We start from the raw sequence: 15,396 nt of genomic DNA, 5'->3' as shown, positions 1-15,396 counted from the left end.
AAGTGATAACTCATCAGAGGATACAACTGATGGCCTTCCACTTTATCTTCAGAGATAAATGCACTGGCTTAAAGTTACGATTTTTCACCAGTTTAAGTTTGAAAGCAAAAACTTATCAAGCAGTTAAGATCTGATAAAAAAATTAAGGTAATAAGTTCAATAAATCTTACAAAATATAAGAGAGAGTTTTGATTCTTGGCCGTCTTACTTACCTGATAAGTTATAATAATAACTAACTAAAGTATATAAATTTTCAAAGCTATAGCTCATACATTTTTCAAGAAAAGTGGACTGTAACAGAATATCTAACTGATGCCGACTCAGATGCCGGAGTCATCATCAACAACACGATGACAATGTGCTGATAAAAAAGTATCTGATAGACTAAAGACTCACAACAGATCCTACTGAGCAGACGCTGTTGGCAGGAGACGGTGTGGGTGACATAGGTGACGGAGTTCCGGTTGACCGATTCCAGCTTGGCTGGTGTGGAGACGGGGCGGACGGTGCTTTCGGTTGAGAACTAGATTTTACACTCTGTAAAACAATAAATGAATAAAACTTACATGAATAGTTACATTAAACATTTAAACCTTCAGAAAAACATACAAAGTGCCTTCATTATTTCTTAAGTCTAAAATGTGGTCAAAAGATAATGTGTAACATTCCTAAGGAGATTTTAGCTCCAGAAAAAAAACCAGCTGATCAAGTTTCATCAAAAAATAACTGTCTCAAATCATTCACAGAACAAGCATTTGTTATTAAATCCTCATACTACAAAAGAAAAGGAATGAAAATTTTTCACATACTTAACTAACTTCATACCAACTTCTTTACCAGAATGATTTAACACTGCACCAAAGATGAAAATCAAACTGTCTCCATTAAAAATGTAAATCAGATATTTCTCAAGAGCTGTCACTAATGGTGACAAATGCCCCAGCAGTGCCTTGACCTTTGACCTGGTGACCTCAAAGTCAGTAGGGGTGATGTACTCAATAAGTACTATCAGCATGTGAAGTTTGAAGGTCCTGGGTGCAGTGGTTCGCGAGCAAAGTGCCTTCATGCAAAAAGTTAACGTTGTGATGAACGAACGGACGAACAGTTGAAAACTAATATGCCTCCCTTCGGGGGCATAAAAACTAATAACTCAATTCCATGTAATATATGTAAATCTGTCTATACATACCTTATTATTGTGATCCTCTAAAATACGTTTTAACTTCACTGTTTCGTTTTTCTTCAGCATGTACAGCTTCAGATAGACCAGTGACTGTATACGCAAACTGAAAATACAGAGAGTCTTTAACCTTTAGCCTGCTGGCAGCAAGTGATTCTGCCTTTGTGACCAGTACAGACCAAGATCAACCTGCATGTCTGTGCAGGCTGATCATGGTCTGCACTATTCACTATTCAGTCAATAAATTTTCAGTGAACACCCCTTTAAATAATAAGTGGTATGGCCCAAATTGAATGATGGACCAGTCCATTTCAGAAATTTAGCAGGCTAAGGGGTCAGCCCTGTTACCATCATTCCAGTCCATGCATTATTAAAACCAGCATGTACAATTTATGAAGTATCTAAAATGACAAGGCAATGCAGGACTTTTTCTCAAAACTTGTGGGTCCTATGCAGCCTGCCTGTAATTTTAGCCATATTGCTTAAACAATGTTAAATAAATGCAAAATATAATATCACCATGCTGGGAAAAAAATTAGCTTGTGTTTGCATATCTAATGACAATGGCTCAGCAATAACACCACCATCTGTTGTATTGGCGGAGGATGAATTACTTTTCCAACTGACATGCTTAAATTCATTTAGTAAATCTAGCAGACAATATCTGAATGAAAGTACCAACTTTTCAATCTTTAATCAACCAATTCTATTTAAGTTAAAAAGCTTTAAGGTCTTAAATGTTGTAGTGGTTAAAGTTCGTCAATCACAAAATTACTCACCATCTTTTCATATAATTTCACTTCTTGTACATTCTATTTGAGATTTATTTAGGCAACAACAAGACCCATTCATAACAGTGTCAGAAAGCTATTTACAAATCTTAAAAGTTTTGTAATTATCCCCATTTCCTATGAAAATATTTAAAAAGCGCAGTATTTCTTCCAATTTCAGCACAATTTCTATTGTTACATTCCCATCTGACAGATACTGGGATATTTCAACAATCTCTACCAAAAGGCAAGTTTTAAAAGTTTTAAAATTTGGTTTAGCTTCCAAATCATTGAATTCCCAACAACCCTTGTTTATATACAACCAAGATTGGTACTTGGATTTACAATTTTACAAACTTGCATTTCTAATGAATTTTGGCTAAATATGTAACTGCCAATGAAAACCTAACTGAAATATATAATACAATCAGACATCCCAACTCTCCCGATCCGATCGGGTTTCTCCCGATTCTGAATGTAAAACCCGATCACCCCGATCCAAAGTTCAAATCTAGTTATTGTAACATTCTTTGGGATAATCAAATTCATATATATCCTTAACCTTTAGCATGCTAGATAAATTGTCGTCTGCTGGAAATGTCGTCTGCTAAAATTGTAAAGTTCATTCAATTTGCTCCAAAATTGGAAGAAATATTGTCAGAGTAGCAAACAGCTTGGAATCTGATCAGACGCCGATTTAATCAGCGTCTGATCTGGTTCCAAGCTGTTTGCAAAGGCTGTTAAATTCGCCTGCAGCAGGTTAAGGGTTAAATACCTCTTATTTTGGTTGGGAAACCAAGACTGGAAAATAAACCTCAAAAATACATACAGGGAAAATCTAACATGTATTTAAGCACTCAGTGAACACAAATAAATGTAAATGCTTAAGGTGTTAATTTATCAAAATCTAATTAACCACCTTTAATGATTTTCATGTTACTGATTAAACGTTAAATTTGATTATACAGTTTTGCTTTTTGTCACTGATTTAAATCCGAAATTCTGACTGGTTACACTCTTTTTATTATGGTAACCTTCACTTCCAACAATTAACATCCTGCCGTGATTTTCTGTAACAAAAGATGACAATGCAAATTTTGAAGTACCCATGTTGCAACAACTCTGAATAGGAAATACCTAGCTACAAAGATAGAAAGATTACTTTCTTAGTATATCAACCTCTAGTGCATCAACCTCTGAGTACAAAATAAATTGCACATTTTACCTCCCTTGGTATGATAGAAACAGAACAAAGTTACCTCCAATGGAAAAAGAACAATGTAACCTCCCTTGGTCTGATATAGGAAACAGCCAAAACTAAGTTACCGACAGATCAATAAAGAACTTAGTTACCTCCCTTGGTCTGATAATGGAAAAGTAATGCAAAATCAATAAAGAAATTGAGGTCTGTTTAATTTCATCTAATGATGGAAAGCGAGGAGTAATGAGGTTATGTTTTTTAACAATTTATGGTTGATCAGAAAAGCACGTCAATTAGCAAGGACTTCTACGACTCTCATTACTTCACAAGGCTCAATGAGAATTCCATACATTCTAAAAAATTCCTTTCCAGCAAAATCAACTATATTGAGTATATAAGCAGAGGTTTGAAAATGTGATGATTATGCAAATGTTAAGGTAAGAAATGCATTACTGCAGTAACAAAGTGAAAACCTGTATGTTCTAAGAATTAAAGGGACATAATTCAAGAAACATTTCTGTCAGAGTAATGCACCTTGTGTCATATGATGACAGTGATGATGAACAAATATTTTAAGCTAATTGTAAATCAAGGACAAAGAGAAAACTCATTAAAACTTTAACCCTTACCATGCTGGACACGACTGATTCTGCCTTTGCGACCACATCCGTGCAGTCTGATCAAGATCTGCATTTTTCGCCATTCAGTCAGTATCTTTTTTGAAAGCACCCTTTTTAACACTTAATAGTACAGTCCATATTCAAAGATGGACAAGTTCATTATAGAAATTTAGTAGGGTAAGCGTTAACCAAACTATGGACACAGATGCAGACAGCAATACTAGACTAGGAGGAAAGCTTTCCTTTGTTCTTAAAATCATTAAACCAGATTTTCATGAAAAAGAGCAAATTTTCAACATTTTACGAGCAAAACATAACATGATTCTCCAAGTGCAATGTCAAAAGCTCTGGAATTCTCCTAAAAGTAAAATAAATGTAGCGTCTTTTTAACATTTAACATTCAACCTGCTGGCGGCAAGCGATTCTGCCTTTGCGACCAGGCCAGACCAAGATCATGGTCTGCATTGTTCGCCATTCAGTCAGTATCTTTTTGGTAAGCACCCCTTTTAACAGTAAATGGTACTGTCCAAATTAAAAGATGGGCAAGTTCATTATAGAAATTTAGCAGGGAAAGGGTTTTTAAAAGTTCTGGAATTCTCCTTAAATAAAAAAATAGATGCAGCGTCTTTTTAATTTAACAAATGTACAGAAGAAGTTAACAAAAAACAATTCAATTTTCTTAAAGCTATGTTTATCATGCTAATTCCCTGTAATGTGACTGAAGCTAATACTCTCCATTTAGACAATCAATAAAGATTTATGGTTAACACGGATTGCGTGATAAATGCCTATTATGCGCAAACATGCAAACGCTTAGGTCTGTTATTCTAAAAGTCGCCCGGAAACCAGAGGGTAATATTACCCATTTTAAGTGCCATTAATATGCTGCCACTAGCTGTAATAGGAAATACAAATCTTGTTGCATATGTAATTTATAAAATAATAAACGTTCCTGATAATGTCAAGCCTTACAAAATCGCAGTAACAGCATATTTCATTATAACAGAAGAATATTAGCACTCATTCCCATCAGTTATTATCAGCTTACAGCCCATTATACGCTCACAAAATATTATTCAATACGATTTCAGATAACCTTGAACTTACAATGTATGTTAAATGAAGGATGAAAGCTTCTTTATTTGTATGTACTTATATTTCTTTTGCCCTTTACTCAACAACATTTTGTACTTTTGTTAAATGCCATTTTTAAGTCAGTTATGTACGAATGGTCAGTTAACCTGCGTACATCACACCTTTTAAGAGCTCGTAAACATTATAATCTGTAAAGTACATGGCAAAAGGTTGTAAGGATACAGCGTATATCAGAAGTCACGAACACTATATTCTTTTATGGCTTCAGACATATACAGAAATGTCAATGACTCTTTATCTCAGTCAGGTTACACAATGTAAGACAGTAACATTAATCCTTACCCATCTATATTTCTATAATGAACTTGTCCATCTTTCAATTTGGACAATACCATTAATTGTTAAAAGGGGTGCTTACCAAAAAGATACTGAATAGCGAACAGTGCAGATCATGATCAGACGGATGTGCAGCCTGATCATGATTTACCATGGTTGCAAAGGCAGAATCAATTGTGTCCAGATAGATAAGCATTAATGGTCGTTTTCTCAGACATTGTTAGAGGACGTTTCAACCTTAAGTGAATTTAGCCAAAACCTAATAAGTTATAAGTTTTTAAAGCCTTTAACCCTTAGCATGCTAGATAAATTGTCGTCTGCTGGAAATGTCGTCTGCTAAAATTGTAAAGTTCATTCAATTTGCTCCAAAATTGGAAGAAATATTGTCAGAGTAGCAAACAGCTTGGAACCTGATCAGACGCCGATTTAATCGGCGTCTGATCTGGTTCCAAGCTGTTTGCAAAGGCTGTTAAATTCGCCTGCAGCAGGCTAAGGGTTAATTATATTTCTGAAGTTATTAAAAAGCTTTTATGTATATAAAAAAAAACACAGAAATTTGATATGGGAGCTTTTAATTCTAAAGAGCGTAAGATCATATTCCACAGCTTACAATCATTCTTATGTAATTCTAAGCATCCATTTGAAAAATGGTCATATTAAAGGACTAAAATTAGGAATTCTGGTAATGAGATAACTAGCAAAGAGACTTTAGATTTTAAGTATGTTTTTCGTCACACCCACGCAACTACAGGTCATATGGCGACGTTCCAGCTTTTGATGGTGGAGGAAGACCTCAGGTGCCTCTCCGCTCATTATTTCATCATGGGCTGGCACCTAGGTAGATCTTCCAGAAGCCAGCTGGATGACTTCCTCACATGAAGAATTCTACACCTCAAGCAAGGATCGAACCCACATCGGTGAGTGGCAAGTGCTTTGAAGTCAGCGACCTTAACCACTCGGCCATGGAGGCCCTTCAGAAGACTTATGAAGTCATATACAACACAAAACAACATACCATAATACTGTGAGTTTGTGGGCTTTATCTGATGCCTCCGAGTCATGATACATCCGGAATTGGTGTAACTGATGTCTGAAAATATACAAAACATAATTATCATCAGAGATGCCATGATATATCCAGAAATGGTGTAACTAAGGTCTGAAAATATGAGTTATGTTACATCCAGAATAGATGTAACTGATGCATAAAAATATACAAAACATAAATATTATTAGAGATGCCTTGGTCTCATGTTACATCACGAACTGGTGTAACATACACAAACACAAATGTCGGTCACAGATGTATAGTCAGGTACTGTTCTTACATCTGCTATGTTTTCAGCAAATACTATAAGTAAATCTATTACTGTACAGACTATGACCAGGTTAATTTCATGTTCCTGTCATTGTTACACAGAGTGTACTGGCAAAACAAGTAGAATATATTATAGATGTAATCACCACAATTAGTGAGGTATGTATCCACAGCTACTGAGCAATACAATTACAAGATTACCTCTTTGTTTGCACACTACAGAACATCATTTTTTTAAAACTTTTTAGATATTATAAGTGGTGGTACTTCACATAATCTTGTTCAACCCTTTCTAAGTATGACAACTGTCACCTGGGTTGAACCACTGACCTTCCGAAAGCCAGCTGGATGGCAACACACCAGATAATGTGTTTTCGATTCTTTTAAGTATTTTTACTTTATTTCTATTTTTCATTTCTTTATTATCTCAGCAATACTCTGTCTAAGCTCTATATTGTGCAAAGAAAAGGGACATAATAATATACGTTTTGAATGGCTTCAGGAGTTATCTCATACAGTCTGAATACAGACTAGACATGACTGAAAAAAATTACGCTGAAAACAAATCACCACTGAGTCTCCGCAACACAACAAAAATGTCACCATTTCACTTTGACCTGATATGAAAATTATTATTGATCAGCAAATGAGCTTCTGATGAAAAAATCAAAGTTTTAAGCTATCAACTGAACAGATCAGAGAACAGAAAATACGTCTCCATTCCCTAGTTTGTCATTAAAATGGCAAGACCGGGCAATTTTAATCATTTTGTAATGAAGAACTCCTGCTTTGTAACCCAGCCAATCCTCACATCATGTAACATATTGTTAGTATCATAATTGTTGCCAATCAATGCTACAAACACCGTTACCATATTTGTACCAATGAAAGCTTTCCTGAAAAATGGCAATGCTTTCGGAGGAAAATGCAGTGTACATTCTGCAGGTGTGTTCATTAACTATTACGCATGAGGAATATGGGTGGCAGAATATAAAACATATTTTTTAATGTCTGGTATGTGTTTAACATTATTTTTTAACAGTTTTTCAGTTATGTAACAGCCACTCATTTTGCAAATGTTCCCAGATTGCATACCTTTACTAACATCTTCTCCACAAGTAATTGACAACTTTTTAACTTCAAAGATCAAGGACGAATCGCTTAAGGCCAACTGTATTCTATCCAATCACAAGAAAGAATATTTTGCTTTGTCTAGAGAATGAGATCATGAATGCCGGGCAGTCCTGTGTTCTTCCTACACACCTGGTCAAGCAAGCCCTAACCACTATGTTACACTGACTTGAACTTGGGTCCAAAACAAATTAACTATAAAATAGGCATTAAGCTATATAAAACAAACCGAATTTGAACTTACTGAAAGTAGAACACCTATACTCTACGTTTTCTCTTCCACTTAACCACAGTCTGTCTGCCTGTGATCTTTTTTGAGACAGATAAATCACAAAAACTCTGCTTTATAAAGGTTTCCAAAGTGTCAGCTTTTCGCATGACATTTAAAAACCTTAAGATTTGTATTAATAATGCAGCATTTTTCCTTAACAGCCTTTCAATCTCAAAGTTCAGAGCACTTCTCCCTTTTTTTAGCTCATTTAACACACTACACAGATGAACTGTATTACCTGCACAGCTTGATATGAAGTGCACTTGATAGAACAACTACATTGACTTTCATGAGTGAGATATAATAATTTACTTGACTACTTTGAAAAACTATATAAATGACAAATTTTGAGAATGTAATGGTCCTAGATAGCTCACCTGAATTTCAGAGCTTAAACAGACTGAAGTAAGCAACTTTGGAAGCTGACCACAATATGCATCCAATGGTTCATGAGAAGAAGCTCTAAGTGCCCCCATTTGAACAAGTTTGAGAGAAGACCTTGCAATGATGCTACACACAAAGTTTGGAGATGCATCTTTCTAGCAGTTCTTGAGAAGAAATCATTTAAAGGTATTTCTACTTTTAGCTCTAGTTGCCCCTAAAAGGGGCCAAGAACCCCCATTTGAACAAATTTGGGAGAGGACCTTTTTAATGATGCTACAGACCATAAATTTGATGAAGATCCATCAAGTGGTTCATGAGAAGAAGTCATTAAAAAAGTTTTTTTTCTATTTTTATCTCTGGTTGGGGGGACCTGAAACTTTAAAACAAACTTGATAGAGGGCTATGCCTGCATGCTACTGACCAAGTTTGGCGGAATTCTGACCAGTAGTTTCAGAGCTGTCATCTGAAGAAAAAGAGGGACCGACAGATGACTTATGGTGACCGAACACAATAGCTAACCGTGAGCACTTTTGTGAGCACTTTGTGCTCAGGTATGCTGCAAAAATAAGTGTAAAAATTATCGAACAGACTTCATATTCTTTTTAAAAAAACTGACAAGTAAAAAGGGCATTTAATTAAGAAAAACGTTCTAGGTTTACTGATAAATATCTATTGCAAAACTGACATGTTGCGTGATTACTTTTCCTTGAAGTGTTCTGTTTTTTAGCACACAATACTGTGAAATCATCAATAATCATCAGGGACTTATTTTTATGATACACAGAATCACTGTTGTGTCAATCCACAAAATTAAATTCCAATAATAAACATAGAAAATCATTTATTCTATTCCCATGAAAAAGCATTAGTTCAGTCCAAAACTGATGAAATCAAGTATTTTCACAGTATGTATGTTCATAAATACACGATTTAAGTCAAGCAACAACTTCTAAGCTTTTACTGGTAGGAGAAGACCCTCAAGACATTATTTCAGGAAAATGAGGGCACATGGGTAAAAATCATCAACTTTCTCAAGCCAGCTGGCTTCCTCACATGATGACCTGAGCAGGACTCGAACCCATAGAGATGAGAGGCAAGTGACACAAAGTTAGCTACGTAAACCACCAGGCAATGTTTGTCCTCTGCCACAGTTAGAAAATGTTTGTCAATAAATAAAGTGGCTGGTATCACAGCACAAATGGGAGACAGTGGATATCAATATAAAGTGTGAATGCCTGTTTAAGTATTTCATCTCGAAGTATCTCACCGAATGCCCATCCCTTTTTCTACTCCCTACCACTCCTCTAATCCAGTTTGTTGTCCCCACAACCCTTCAAAACAAGGTTACTTACTATTGTCATTATACCCGATTCCCCTTCAAATGACTTACTAATCTACACGTTTTCTATGTACTTGGAGATGAGCTTTTAGATGTCTCTAGGTCTCAAAGCAGGCAATTTTTGCAAATTATTCATGTGAAATCCCTGTGCAAATTGAGCCTGTTTCTGTACAATGAGAAACATTTATGCACCTAGAATGTAACAACAAGCACCTGCTGGGTGAATCACTCTTCAATATCTGATATTAACCAAGACTTGTTTCATAATACACCATGTTATTACTGCTAAAAGGTGTCATTCAACCAAGTGCAATTGAAACTGGGAAGCATTTACCAAGCTGACATCTAATATCCTTTTAACAGCAAAAAAACACCTAACAAAAACATCCCACCCTTCATTTCATTCGAAAACAATACTTCATTTTTTTTATCTGAAACTACAGCCAATTTTCTCAAACAATAATGCTGACTTTAAACTTTCATATCGAAATTAATCAATAAAGCAAACTTGCTTCTAGACAACTGTTTGAATATTTAGGACACTTTAATGATGAAGCTAAGTTAGTTACGCAATCTATCAAGTGGTTAAATCTAAATCGTATTAGATCTAACAGTATTTTCATTAAGTAACATGTACTTTAAATGTACTAAGTTTTCATCACTCATTCATTCACTCAATACCCTCAGTTCTCGCTAGAAATATGGCCACTTAAATACTGCTATAAATATGACATTTTCCGAGAATATTTCCTTCATTTATTCTATAGAATCTCTAGGACCATTAAAAAATGACATTTCCTGGCAGAAATACAGACGGCTAGACGAAATACTAAATCAATCTACATACAAGATAATAATATCCTTCCTAAGGAGTGTTTTCTAATGACATATCAATATATACACAATCAGCACCTCATTTCTCGTTTTTTTCAGCTTTAATCTTTGGCAGAGGATTATCTTAATAAAAGAAGCTTTTTTTTCATGTTTAATAATCTTCCCAATACTCTGTCTCGATATTTGCGAAGTTGATAAATTAAAATATGATGCGATATAGATAACTTATGACAGGATTTGAGACAAAAAAGGCCAAGTTACGTTTACGCGGCTGTCGCTCCAGACACAATACTCATTATATTCCTGTAGTAACATCTCAGAAAATCCCAGTAGAATGCCTATTATGTGCTTTGGCAACAATTTATTCCAGGAAATTTTTCCGTTATTTACATATTCAGGAATCAAATTATACCAATTTTCTCTAAGCTTGATAAGACCCCCAAGTTCAAAGTACAGAAATAATTATCATCACGTTACAATTAATTGTACAAGATGTTTATTTTATAAGTGCAAAAAACAGTAGTAACTTTTAAGACCATTCCTAATCAAGTAACATTATTCTGCTTGGCGACATAAAACTTTATGACATAAATGTGTAGGGTGAATTTCAGAGAAAGTTGTTACAGATTTTAATTTCCTTGAAATTTTATTTCCTGGATCAGCATAACCAAAGAAACCAAGAAATTCAGACCAAGACAAATAATAATGATTACAGATTATTACTGTAAATGCTTATGTATACTGTGCACCAGTGTATAATGTGGGCACCCCTAATTAGAGCCTAATATCTTTGGTAAAAAAAACCTGTACTGCCAAACCAGAAAGGAAACAAACTGAAAAAGGGTAGAAATGTAAACAAACATCCTGTGATCAAATTTACCTCCACGGCAGTTAACAAAAATTACAAAACAACTCAATTTAAGGTTTTTAAAACTATATTTAAGGACTTCTTAAGCACTTTTAAGAGTCAGAAATAAATGTAAGTGCTTTCCAAGACTTCTTGACATTTTTAGGACTTTTTAAGAATGGACATCAAATTTAAGCACTTTTTAAGACTATGCAGACCTTGAACAAAAGTTCCCTTTTGTTATCAAACTCTACAGCGTCACCTCTTGTCAGTTTTTTTCTTCACAGATCTCCGTAAAATAAAATACTTGACACTTTATAAGCATGGTAATAATTAAGACTTTGAAATTTAAGTTAAGAGGGTCTGAATTTAACTACCCTGGACTTGTAATCATTTTTCCTTCAAAAGCTAACTCCAAAATTTAATGACCTTTTTTAAAATGCACTTTGCAACTATACCAGTGTTTGCTTTCTGTCCATAAAGCCAGTAACAAAATAATTTGTGCATCCTTCTCTTCAGGATTTCTGCATAAATTTATTTATTTCATTTTTTTTTTTTTTTGCAAAATTAATGCTCATTTTATACATCATGAAAATCATTTTTCTTTATCTTCAAAATTGACAGCAGCACCCATTAATAACAACATCACACGAAGAATCATTTAATTTTCCTTCTAAAATTAATATAAAATTTCAATCAGACATATTTAGAATCAATGAGATTCCACTCGTTACATTGTCATCAACAAACAATTTAAGATGATAGGCTGCAGAAGCAGTGTGCCTTTCTGAACCTTCCGGCAGACACATTCTGTACATAATCAGAATAAGCAGTCTAGACGCTCTCGACAATTTTTGATGAATCTGTTTATTACCACTTAATTGGTCTACCAGCTTCAGGAACAAAACTTGTACTGTGTGATTATCAATATTTTCAATTAACGAAACCTTTGCATCATGAACAGTTTCTACCTAAGCTATGACGAATGGCCAAATGTAATGGAAAAGAAAGATTTAAGATTCTTGAAATAAAATCCAGCAACCCTCTCAGCACAATCTGTTTCAACTGTTATTTATTTTACTATACCTACCTCAATACCTATACTTTACAGAACTTTCCTTCCACTCAATTATTTTCGTTCAAGTGTTTTAAAGAGACCCTTGACAACTGTATGAGCTAGCAACATCTTAATATGATCTTATTATTGATATTTTACGTTAGTCAAAATGACAAGTCAAATCAAGTTAACGAATTAAAGACAATTCTCTTGCCAAGCTGGAATAACGTTTATCAAATACAGAAATTTCTCCTGTTTTGTAGTTTCTGTGTTTGTTTCCTTATGTCTGCCTTGTTGGGATTCAAGCCCAGTGAAGAGCGAACGATTCGAAGCCAGCCACGTTCACCATTCTGCCACAGAGGCACCAGAGTTGGAGGTACTCACAGGTTCGAATCAGATTCTTTGTTATCTGGTATAAACAGTGGAACCATCTCACTTTGATATACAATACTCACATTAATGCACTCCTCAAAATTCTCAGATGGTAGGAAAAAAAATATATATCATCAACACTGTTTTTTTTTTTGTTTTTTTTTTTTTATTTTGGTTAATATATACATACCTTTTTTATGAGCACCTCCAAAGTGATTCTGGCACTGTTAAACGTAGCTGCATCCATTACGGCATATATAACTCATTATTTACATATAAAACTGACAAGCTTGTTACTACCTTTGAGAAACATATAATTCTTTCTTACAGAGAACCAGTTTGCTAATCAGACATGCCAGGAATAATCAACATTCCCCAACAAAAATTACTTCTTAACCAATTTCCCTGATAAATCTCCTGAACAAAAAAAAAAAACAACAATCGTTATTAAATCAAAGCTTGATTAATGAGTTAGTGAACATCTTCTGATATTTCGACTGAGATGTACGCTGAAAGTGTATTTACGATCGAGCAAAATGTGATTTACTGATTACCGTTCAAGAAGTGGTTTTAGAAACAAACTGATTTGTTGCACGAAATATGATTCTCCTTCAATTTGTTTTCTCTCAGACTAGCTGTCTCCCACATCATATTACAGAAAGTTTCATTCTGGCATATGCAAATGATTTGTAAAGAGGCTGCACCTTGTAATGAATGCAAATCACTTCTTCAAGTTAATCACACAAATTCAGACATTCAGGCAAATTGAAACAAGTTTTCATTTTGCCTTTTTTATACGGGAGAATTTCTCTTACCTTCATCAACACAATATAATACTTGTAAAGTAAAATATTTCAGTCAAGATGTTTGACCACTTTCGCAACAGAATTTGACAATTCTGTCAAACGGATGCAGGCTTGAAAACTGCTCTGGGTCACTATCTCACTTATGCCAATAGGTTGCAGGGTCGAAACTGCCCAAAAGTCACTATCTCTCACCTATGCCAATAGGTTGCAGGGTCAAAACTGCCTCAAACTCACTATCTCTCGCCTATGCCAATAGGTTGCAGGGTCGAAACTGCCCAAAAGTCACTACCTCGCCTAAGCCAAAAGGGTGCAGGGTCGAAACTGCCCAAAAGTCACTATCTCGCCTATTATATAAATATCATATGACAGCATGTGTGACACTGATATTGTCAACCCGAGGGCAGAATGTCACCCGAGGCGAAAGCCGAGTGGTGACATTTTGTTTCGAGGGTTGACAATATCAATGTTACACATGCTGCCATATATTTATTTTATATTACCGAACAAAATTTAGTACATAAAAATGTTTAAAAATGTTTTTAATTCATTTAATCTAACAGTTTCATCTTTAGTGCGGTAATCGCCTGTTTACACATTGAATAGTGACATCACTACTATATGTGTATAAGGGAGGCAATCATTTGGCTAAAAAATTGAAGCAGTTAATTGCCCTTATATGACATTCAAAATATCAGCATGGTCACATGACCCGACAGTCACTTTTGCTTGGTCTCGTGTCAAAAAGGTTGGTAATGTTTTTGATAGACAGAATATCTCTTTCTCGGGTAATGGGATTTTATCATTGTAGACAAAAGAGAGGTATAATAAATATATGAGCTGTGTCATGAGATAACCAACATAGTGGGTTTGCGACTAGCATGGATCAAGACCAGCCTGCGCATCCGCGCATTCTGGTCAGGCTCCATGCTATTCGCTTTTAAAGCCTATTGGAATTGGAGAAACTATCAGCGAACAGCATGGATCCTGACCAGACTGCGCGGATGCGCAGGCTGGTCTGGATCCATGCTGGTCGCAAAGCCACTATGTTGGTTTTCCCATGGCACGGCTCATATAATATGACACCTGTAATGCTTGGCTTGGCAAGTGATTACAGAAACATTTGTACAAATAGCACTAAAATATTAATGAACAATGGACATAATGTAATAGCTTTGGTCAAACTATCTCAAAAATATTCACTACAACATTTCTTGGCTTCATGGAGAAAAAAAATGTCCAAGAATTTGTCATACAAGTACTGAATTGACCCATCTTGACTTGAATGTCTCCTATATAGCAAAAAAAAAAACATTCTAAAGAAGTGACTAAGTGCATTTGTCCAGTATAGAGTTCTTCAACAATTCATTTATCAGTTTTCTTTACTTTCAGTCTATATCAGCAACACATCAGTCATGTACTAAAAAGACGTGAGAAACCTACTAAAAACACCACTGATCAATTCTAGTGTTAGCTCTGATTTACAATAACTAAAAATAAACATCAGAAACCTTTTAGCAATGTTTGACATTTTACGTTTATTAAAACAAGAGGACCATGATGGTCCTGAATCGCTCACCTCTTCCCACATGACCAAGTTTTGAGTATGACGTCGTTTTTTCTATTATTTGACATAGTGACCTAGTTTTTCAGCTCATGTGACCCAGTTTTGAACTTGACCTAGATATTATCAAGATAAAAATTCTGACCAATTTTCATGAAGATCCATTGAAAAATATGGTCTCTAGAGAGGTCACAAGGTTTTTCTATTATTTGACCTACTGACCTAGTTTTCGAAGGTACGTGACCCTGTTTTGACCTTTATCTAGATATCATCA

General features: G+C 35.0%; 1 protein-coding gene across 2 annotated transcripts in view; it reads right to left on the bottom strand.

The window, feature by feature from the left end:
• The window catches only part of LOC123557315 (AF4/FMR2 family member 4-like), a 132,608-nt gene that overhangs the window by 11,580 nt on the left and 105,632 nt on the right, over positions 1-15,396 (bottom strand). For both annotated transcript variants that reach the window (XM_045348726.2, XM_045348727.2), the window contains exons 16-18: positions 6,218-6,292; positions 1,190-1,286; positions 397-537 (exon numbers count right to left, since the gene is read on the bottom strand). In XM_045348726.2, the coding sequence (XP_045204661.2) occupies positions 397-537; positions 1,190-1,286; positions 6,218-6,292 (313 nt within the window). The remainder of the gene's footprint in view (positions 1-396; positions 538-1,189; positions 1,287-6,217; positions 6,293-15,396) is intronic.

This window comes from Mercenaria mercenaria, chromosome 5 (genome assembly GCF_021730395.1).
Source record: "Mercenaria mercenaria strain notata chromosome 5, MADL_Memer_1, whole genome shotgun sequence".
NCBI classification, from domain to species: domain Eukaryota; kingdom Metazoa; phylum Mollusca; class Bivalvia; order Venerida; family Veneridae; genus Mercenaria; species Mercenaria mercenaria.
This window is presented reverse-complemented; position numbering and strand designations above follow the sequence as displayed.